The sequence below is a fragment of the Carassius auratus genome, unplaced genomic scaffold (assembly GCF_003368295.1).
Source record: "Carassius auratus strain Wakin unplaced genomic scaffold, ASM336829v1 scaf_tig00013598, whole genome shotgun sequence".
Lineage (NCBI taxonomy): Eukaryota > Metazoa > Chordata > Actinopteri > Cypriniformes > Cyprinidae > Carassius > Carassius auratus.
The window spans coordinates 41014-50935 of NW_020524419.1; the positions used below are offsets into that span (position 1 = coordinate 41014).

At 35.5% G+C, this 9922-nt stretch overlaps 1 protein-coding gene across 1 annotated transcript; it reads right to left on the reverse strand.

The window, feature by feature from the left end:
• Positions 1 to 605: 605 nt before the first annotated feature.
• On the reverse strand, positions 606 to 7948 carry LOC113074070 (adhesion G protein-coupled receptor E2-like). The gene is made up of 8 exons (XM_026246779.1): positions 7860 to 7948; positions 7610 to 7756; positions 3371 to 3414; positions 3175 to 3288; positions 1896 to 2049; positions 1676 to 1792; positions 1233 to 1420; positions 606 to 1137 (listed from the first exon to the last, which is right to left on the reverse strand). Exons 4-8 carry the CDS (start codon positions 3253 to 3255, stop codon positions 925 to 927), a joined length of 753 nt encoding a protein of 250 aa, XP_026102564.1. The 5' UTR covers positions 3256 to 3288; positions 3371 to 3414; positions 7610 to 7756; positions 7860 to 7948; the 3' UTR covers positions 606 to 924.
• Between the last annotated feature and the right edge of the window lie 1974 nt (positions 7949 to 9922).

Here is a 9922-nt window from a genome sequence, read left to right on the forward strand (position 1 = left end):
TTCAGATATTCATGTAACAAAATATATACACATTAAAACCTAAATAGGGACATAGTAGTATACAGTACTTAAAGTATGGTGTAAAGTTCACTTAAAGAAAACTTATGGGTTTACTTGCAGTATAAAACTACTAAACTAGTAGTTTACTCAGACTATACTTCAAAGTGTACAAAGTATTTAATTAGTAAACTATCAGTGTACCTATAAGTTCACTTTTAGTATAATTGCAGTACAAACTACAATTACTTTTATACTTAAAGTATAATTAAAAGTATACTTTTTATAGCTCATGGAAAGGAGGGGCTGAGAGAGACTGATTCTTTGAACTACTTTGTAGGAGTCGTTTACGAATCATTAAGAATTTTGGTGTAAATAATGTATTTTTGAGCTTGCATGCATTAAGAGACTCATAAAACAATATTAGCAACCTTAAAATGGCATAATAGGGGCACTTTAAGAGCTAGTTTGACCAACTAGCAGCTAGTCAAGGCAAAGACAAGTCTTACTTTTGGTAACAGAAACACTAGTCAGCAAGTCTTGTCAGTATCAGCCCAGAAGTTTACTAAATCCAGCGAAGAGCAGAAGCAGGAGACAAAGTAATGTTGATTAAAAGTTTATTGAATAATTTTAGTTACATATGTTTCAATGCTCAGGCTTCACATGACAAACACAAATCCGACAAATGTTATTAATAGCAATGGAAAATTACTTCACAACAACTGTGACAATAAAAGCCTTGAAATGAACAAACACACACAGTTTGAATTTGAAGATCCTTATATCCTCCAATACTCTGAGTTTGTCTTCTGCATTTAACCCATTCACACACAGCAGTGGTTCAGTAGCCATTTAAAACTGGGGGTTAGATGTCTTTGTTTAAGGGCACCTCAGTTATTGAGGGTGGAAAAGAGATGTTCATTTAGCTCAAGGTTTGCTGTCAAGCGTACAAAAGTTAAGAGTAGGCCTACAGACCCCAGTGTCACAGAGAACCGTCAGCACAGCAAAACTGCCGAGTTTATTACAGGAGCAGACGGTCTGATCGGCTCTGGAGCTCACTGTAGAGCAGCCAAGTGTTGACCACGCGCCCCCGTCCAGCTCAGGATCCCAAAACACACACATATGCTTCTCATTCTTTTTCTGGAAGGAAATGTAATGCAGAATTGTTAACTGATAGTGTATCATTATGGTGTAACACATTATATGTGGTGCACTGAGAACAAATTGTTCCATACCTTCAAGTGAGAAAATGTGAGTTTTATTGGTTTCTTTAGGTTGGTTGTCTCGGTGTTAATAAAAGTGGCAGTTACTACTTTTGAATTAATCTTATAAGTTTGCTTTTGCTGTGTCTCTAAATGGTCAAAACAGCAGTTGAGTGATTCATCCAGACCTTTGTAGCTGAGGAGAGCTGCAGTCGTGAAGCCTGGTGGATGCACAAAGACAGTAAAAATCATTTTATACTGTACAATTAAAATAATAAAAATAATAATAATAATAAATAGTTGTTAGTTGTGTATAGGTTTATACTGTTTTACTTCATTGTTGTATGTCTGTATTTATGTAGGACCGTGGTCCTGTGAAACACAACATTTAATTCCACTATATGTCCACACATGTAGCTGAATGACAATAAAGCTCAACTTTAATTGAACTTGAATGTATTTATAATAATGTGTACCGTGGTATGTATTTCCTGTTGCTGTGTCCCAGTGGGATGTTAACTGTGCTCCACTGATATTCATCCTGAAATCACCCTCAGGTGGAGAATTGCCCCTCTTTACTAACAGCTCCACTTCTGGAGGGCAGAAACCACATTACAAATGTAAGAATAAATTAATTGAAGCAGATGCTGCTGAAGATGGTACTTGTGGTGTAATGTTTAGTGACGTATTTCTTACCAGCTTTAGCACTTATTTTCCTGGTTCGACTTGCTGACAGCAGATGTCCGATCAGTTTTAGTATGTTTACCACAATCCTAAACAATGCTGAGATCATATCATTATCACCACTGAATCCACCGTGATTCAGATCATCTAGATCACTCAGAAATCCCTGTATTGTGGTGGGTGAAATGAGAGAGATTTGTGGATCAAGAGGACGTTTAAACACTCATTTGAGCTCTGTGTATGTCTGCAAGACACTTGACCACATGATTTAACTTACCTTTGTGAAAAAGAACTACACTCAAGCAAACTGTAGGCTACTTTTAAAAGAGTACTTGTTAGCTACTTGCTATGGTAATAATTTCTTTAAGTGTGAATTGACCCCTAGTGATGTTATGTGCAATTAAAACTTAATACTTAAAGGTGCAATGTGTCATATTCACAGCAATCTGTTTACAGAAATGCAATATATTATAGTTATAGTATATATATAGTTTTCAGAGGTGTATAAAGAACTTACTTAATGAAACATTATGTTTCTATTACTTAAGATTGAGCTATTTCTATCTACTCCATACAGCAGTGACAGTCTCATCCTCTCATTCACATTGACTCCATTGTTTAAAAGGCCCAGTGGAAGTCACCACTATGTTTCGACAGTAGCCCTAAAGGGAAAAACGTCTCTACAGAGCGCGCTTCGTAACTTTGTTGTTTCATGTAAATAAAACACTGACACAATGATGTACAATTGCATTAACATTTGCAATACCATCGATGTATTGAAAAATTAAGTAAATATAATTCCTTGATTTACCTTTGTAAAGAAATCTCATTGCCCTCTGCTGTCTTTACCGACAACATCTGTCCATGTGTACCTGTTCAGCTAGCTTCTCTAAAGGGAGGGGTGAGCTGGGGACTGAGACATTGGTTGTAATTCACAACCTCACCACTAGATGCCTCTAAAATGTACACTGCACCTTTAAGTAGGATTTAAACATACTAAATCATGTAATACATTTGTAAATATACATTTGTAATTATTTAACCCTTGCTTTTTTTTTCTTTCAACAGGGGTCAGCATGTCGTTAAGATGATTTAGCACATTGCTACCATGTTTTAGCATGTTGCTATCATGAGTTGGCACAATTTGCTAGCATTTTTTAACATATTGATAAAGAGTCACCTGTCTAACTCTACTCCCACCACACTTGGCCTTGTCTCACTCATAACATATACACAGTTTTATTTTTGAAAAAATTAAAAATAATAATAAAACTGATATACAAAGTGTCACCTTCAAAAGTTTTTCTCCATGCGCTTGTGTATTATTGTTCACAGACTCACTCTGATTGATTATCAGACAGCTGTCGGTCATCAAAGAGACGAGTTTTGTGAGCTCTGGAGATGTCTACACAGACAGCACAGAAAAAAAGAGAGTTCAGGTCATAATGTGTTGCTGTAATATTCTTTATCAGTAAGTTATGCAGTACCTGGGATGTGTCTTTCTCACTTAAAAATCTGTCACACTTAAGCTCTGAAAAATAAAACAAACATAATATCAATATCACGTGAGAAAAAAGTATAGATTAGGATATCACATCTGATATTCAGACCAGCAGCACAGATTGAAAGTGTTTTGACAAAAGCTCATTAAACAAGAGACAATAATTTCACTATGAAAAAAATAAATTATAAATCTTACCTAATTTCAATGGATCAACCTAAATACATTAATGTATCCTAGGGCTGCAACTAACAATTATTTTATAATCCATTTAGTTTAAGGAAGTGATTAAAACTGTAATTCATCGACTGGCCGCTTGAGGCTGTCTGCAAAGGGAGTCAGTCGCATTGACTCCCCATGTTAAAATGCCCAACTTTACAGCAGGAAAAAACATATTTACAGCCTGGTGCAAAAAAAGGAGATTGGTCTATATAGCTAATCATGCCCTTCATGACAACTGTGAGGGGGTGGAGGGTATTAATTTTTTTATAACAGCAACCAGTTCCCGCCTTTTTGCCCATTTCCGATTGTCCGGGGCAGTCATTCGGTGACGCGTTGCCAAGTTGGCAAAGGGCCGCTCTGCACACTTTGAGCTTCAAAAACGCTCTTCAGGAGTCTATGGGTGACATCTCGGACACTACGTCCATGTTTTATACAGTCTATGGTATTTGCTCTATAAATCATAACTTTGCATGTTTTCTGTGAGGCTAGGTTTAGGGGCGGGGTTAGGTGTGGTCATTTGAGCAAATAAGCCACCTCATAAAATATGTACAGATTACTGTCCACTAGGGGTGGGCGATATCTCGATATTTAAAATATATCGAGATATTTTTTAAACACGATATGGATTTTGACATATCGTATATATCGATATGTTGTTTATATTTAATTCTGATTCCGCCACTTTGCTTCTTTGCCTTCTCTGTGCTGTGCTCGCCCCCGCCTCCTTGCTTTTGTCCCCACTCACTTCGCGTGTAGAGAACTAGTCTAAAAAACTAAGTCTAAAAACAAAAGGACAACTGGCTCCATTATATGGAGATACTTTGGTTTTAAGGCGTAGGACGAACAGAAGGCAGATGTCTAACGTAGTGCCCAATGATTTCCGCGATGCAGAAAACGCGGACGGAATCCAGTCATAAAAACGGTATTTACAGTTTAACGCGGAATCTCACGGAATTTGTTAAATTTTGAATGAATTATCAAAAGTAGGTCATGCACTTAAATCAAATCGCGATATAGACTAATATCTGCAAATATTAACCCAGAAAAGTCTATTTAAATATGAATCCTGCATGTTCTGCGTGTCTGTGTTAACGAATGGCGCAGAAGCGTGTCTTCATTCATTAAACACACGGAAGTGCATGATGCTCGCGCTGATTTCAGCGTCTTTCCTATCACTGATAAAGACGTGAACACATGAGGAACATCTCCAGAACTGCACTGAGAGTCACTTCATGAGCATCTGACCGTTTGATTTGAGTAAGACTAGCTCATATCACATCATAGACTGTGGTATCACATACACAGAACTGTAAAGGTAAACCCGTCAAAATAAAAGTATTTGGCAGAAATGTACATAGCCCACTACTACTATTATTAAAATGAAATGAACATATTTTTTTAAGGAATAATCACACAACATTTCTTCCATGTTTTATTTTTAATAGTAAATCCCCTTTGTTTACCAAAAAATAAAGTTTGATTAATTTTAAATAATTAAAAGATAAATTAAATAAATGTTTTATGCCTTCATTTGACAACCAGAAAAATGTAAATACACAGAATTCCTGAAGGGAAAAAATTTCACATAAGGCTATGTTAAGATTTTTTTAAACTAATTAAGTTGTTTTTATGCATTTAAATAATTACACATGCTAAAACACAGAATTAGGTAACAATAAAGCATATGGTGAAGAAAAAAATAAAACGTTTCATAGGGCCCTAAACATGTAATATTTGGCATATTTGTTTTTGCAGTAGTTTTAGGGGGGTTATTTTTCCTGTAAAGATATCGAGATATATATCGCATATCGAGATATAGCAAAATATATCGAGATATATTTTTTGCTCCATATCGCCCAGCCCTACTGTCCACACATTCCATTTAAATAAACGATCATTTTGATTTGTAATGACGTTATACATCATTTCATGACGACAGACACAACACGATACTGTCATTATTTATTCACTCGCTAGAGGGCGCTTAACTTTAAAACCATAGTTTAAAACGTAAATATAGGTCATAATGTGCTTGCACAAACCACCCAAATGGTGTTTTATTTTTTATTTTTTTTGAAGGACAGGCTCAAAAACAATATAAAGCATCTGACAATTTTTTCTGCCTTTCACAGATAACATCAATGATTATATTATACCTTTAAAAATAGCTTTTTGGGGTAATTACCAATACTGTTAGTTTAGAACAGCAGTAGTACAAACATTACAAAGCTGTTTAAAAACCTTACATAAATAATACAAAAATAGCAATCTTCCCTATTTAATCAGGATTTAATCAGGTAGAAACAGCTCTTTAGGGGCGGACTCACACTAGGCACTGTAGTCCTGTACAGAGCATGACTGCCCTCCCTCTCCTCTCCCAGCTGGCCTGCACTCTCATTACATTTAATGTTCGGGACCTGATGTATGGAATGTATGGGATGGATATGTGCAGTTTGTAAATGTGTGGTTTGAACAGGTCCGATGACCTCAATGTTTAACCTCTGTTCACAGGTGTCACACACAGACAGAAGCCTGATGATAACTTCTTTCATGCTCTTCTCAATATTATGACGAACACCATTGTATTTAAAAGATTTAAAGGAAACTGTAAGATATGTGCATTATATTTTTTAAATGTTTTGTTATTGACGCAATGAGTCAGACAGTTATTTATGCTGAAAAAAAAATAGGCCTATCTCTTTCCATAAAATTATATAAACATTGTAAAATATATGATTACCTTTTAGGTGAAATTGCATAAATTTGATTTGTTTAAAACAATTTAAAATACTATTTGGCCATTGGAAAAGAAAAACAATGTTGAAAACTTTCTCTGAAATGTATTTTCAATGACACTGAATAGCGATGTGATGTCTCAAAAAATATAAATAAATAAAGTCTGTATCTCATATGTCATAAATAGCACAGGTATATTTGAAGCAATAGCCAACATTGTATGGGTCAAAATGATTTACTTTTCTCTATGCCAAAGATTATTGGAATATTAAGTGAAGATCATGTTCCATGAAAATATTTAGTAAATTTCCTACAGTAAATATATAAAAACGTAATTTTTGATTAGTAATATGCATGGAATGGAAAGCTTATTTATTCAGCTTGATCCTTATTAAAATTGACCCTTATGACTTGTTTTGTGGTACAGGGTCACATATTTTCCTAATTTATTGTACCCATAACTTCGTTAAACATGGGGTCACAGTATGACATCAGTATGATTTCGTCAATAGCTGGTCCTTTCTCATTTTAACCTGAAGCCCAGTCGAACCATGAGCCACCTCTTCAAGCAGGCCAGGGCACAGTTCAGCATGAAGTGATCACACTAGTCAAACAAACTGACTTTGGTGATCAAACACAAACGTTCAGGCACGGTTCAGATCATCTAGTGCAAGCAACGATTGCAGGTCACCATTTTAACAGTGTAATGAAATTATTAATCCTTATTATGAGATTATTGTGGTTTACTTTGCCTATTTTGCTCAAACTGATAGTCATTTGTTGTGCAAACACAGGCAACCGTTGTGTGCTATAAATTATGAGAAAGCATGAAATATAATATATATGTGACACTGGACCATAAAACTAGTCTTAAGGGTCAATTTTTCGAAATTGAGATTTCTAAATCATATGAAAGCTGAATAAATAAGATTTCAATTGATATATTTTTGCTATGATATGATAATATTTGTCTGAGATACAACTATTTGAAAATCTGGAATCTGAGGGTGCAAAAAAAAAAAAAAAAAATCAAAATACTGAGAAAATCACCTTTAAAATTGTCCAAATGAAACTCTCAACAATGCATATTACTTATCAAAAATTAGGTGTTGCTATATTTACAGTAGAAAATTTAAACATATCTTTATGGAACATAATCTTTACTTAAAATCATCATTTTGACGAAAGATAATACAGTACATTTTTTAAAAACAAATGAAAAATTACTTAGTCAAAATGTGAACTTGAATGGTTTTAAAGGACTTACTCTCACAGAGTTCACTTGTATCAGTGAAGTTAGTTCCTCCTGACTTTAGTCTGAATCCAGCTTCACAGATGCAGTAGAAACCTCCAGCAGTGTTATGACATGATGCATGTTTTCCACAAAAACTGGGATCATTGCATTCATCTCTGTCTGTAAATAATAAACAAAAACATGTCAACTGAAAACTCTGACCTTAGACTGCAATCAAAGGAAAAAAATAAAATAAATAAATACATAAATAAATAAATCTGACCTATACACTGAACTCCTGAATTGAATATATCTTTTCCATTGCTGGAAATGTAGCCAGTTGCACTGTAAAAAATTGTCCTGTAAATTAACGGTAGTATACTGGCAGCAGGGTTTCCAGCAGTGTACCGTAATTTTACAGTTTTATTACCGTTTTCTGAATTACGGTTTTTTTGTAAATTAACGGTAATATACTGGCAGCAGGGTTTCCAGCAGTGTACTGTAATTTTACAGTTTCCAGAGTTACAGCTTTTCTGTAAATTAACGGTAATATACTGGCAGCAGGGTTTCCAGCTGTGTACCGTTATTTTACAGTTTTCTGAATTACAGCTTTTTTAGTAAATTAACAGTAATATACTGCCAGCGGTGTACCGTAATTTTTCAGGATCATTACTGTATTCTAGTTTTTTTTTTTTTCTAAACCGTAGAACTGGCAATTTTGCCAATCATTAACTTTATTAAAAATATCTGTATTTTAACAAATTCACAAACTAGCATTTTATTTATACTAAAAAGTGGCAGCAAATAGACAGAAAAGAGAAGACCAAGGGGGTATTTCTTATAGAACACTATTTATTTAAGTGCCCAACCAATAATTCAAATGCTTTCTCAAAAAAAAAAAAAAAAAATAAGCAATCAAAATGGAAGAATCAGTCTTTGTATGTGTTAGAGAAAGATGAGATGAAGAGAGGAGAAAATTAACCAATTTACAAAACAGACAATGTGCAAAATGAACCCTGCAGAAGTCTGTGGACATATTTAAGTTGACCATATAAAACACAAAACAAGCAGCCATTTTAGGTCTAGCTTTGTGCTATGAGTATGACAATGCATGGGCATGGGCTTGGAGTGTACGTTCCCCTAAAAACAGCCTTTAAGAAATGGCAAACAACTTCTGAACAAGAATCTTATTTTGGTGTCATAAGTCAAAACCTGGCAAGGATTTGTAGAACAGTCCAAGAACGTTTCAGAAGCATAAAACTGTCACCAACTCTGATGCAAGTGTAGCCAGGGAGGGGTGTAGTCTGAAACATAAACATAACATCAGCAGAATTTTAATAGAACGTAACAAAAAACATGTATACTGTATAATAATATAAAACATTTCAGAAACTTAGGACCCTACGATTTCCACGATGTGAAAAACATGGAGGCAATCACGGAATCCAATCATGAAAACGGAATTAGGCAAATAATGTGGATCGTCACAGAATTTGTCACATTTGTGATGAATACAATAAAATAGTGTTGTACACTAACTGAAATCGCGATGTGGATTAGTGTATTAATTAATAAAAGTTGCAATATTATGTTAGAAGTTGTACTTATAATTTTTGTAAAGTTATCCAAAGGATTAATTAGCTAATCAAAAAAGGGGGGGGTGAAGTGCTATTTCATGCATACTGAGTTTTCTACACTGTTAAAGAGTTGGATTCCCATGCTAAACATGGACAAAGTTTCAAATATTAAGTTGTACGTTGTTGTACGGTTTGTCAGAAGTTTCGGAAAGTTTTTTTCGAGTATGGCTCTGTGTGACGTTAGATGGAGCGGAATTTCCTTATATGGGTCCTGAGGGCACGTCTGCCGGAAGAGCACGCGCTCCCGTATAGCAGAGCACTGAGAGCACAACAGACTTCACTGATCAGAGCGTCGCCAAATGTCACAAAAGAAGTGTGTTTTTGGTTGCCAGGGCAAGACAACCCTGCACAGATTACCAAAAAAAAAACAGCATTGATTAAGGGACCAGTAGATGGAGTTTATTTTTACAGAGCATCAACGGAGTTGTGCAAGTGTTTGTGTTTGTTCCCTGCATTTCGAAGATGCTTGTTTTACAAACAAGGCCCAGTTTGACGACGGATTTGCGTATCGTTCATTTCTTAAGGATGATGCAATCCCAATGAAAAAGGGTCACGATCGTGTGTTGGAACCGCAGGCGGTGAGTAAAACTGCTTCAAATATCTCTGCCTCCTTGTAAGTGCGTCCGCCTCCCATCGGAGAGCCGGGTTCGAGCCCCGCTCGGAGCGAGTCGTTGCTGCTGCTGCTGCTCTCGTTCAGTTTCAGCCTCGG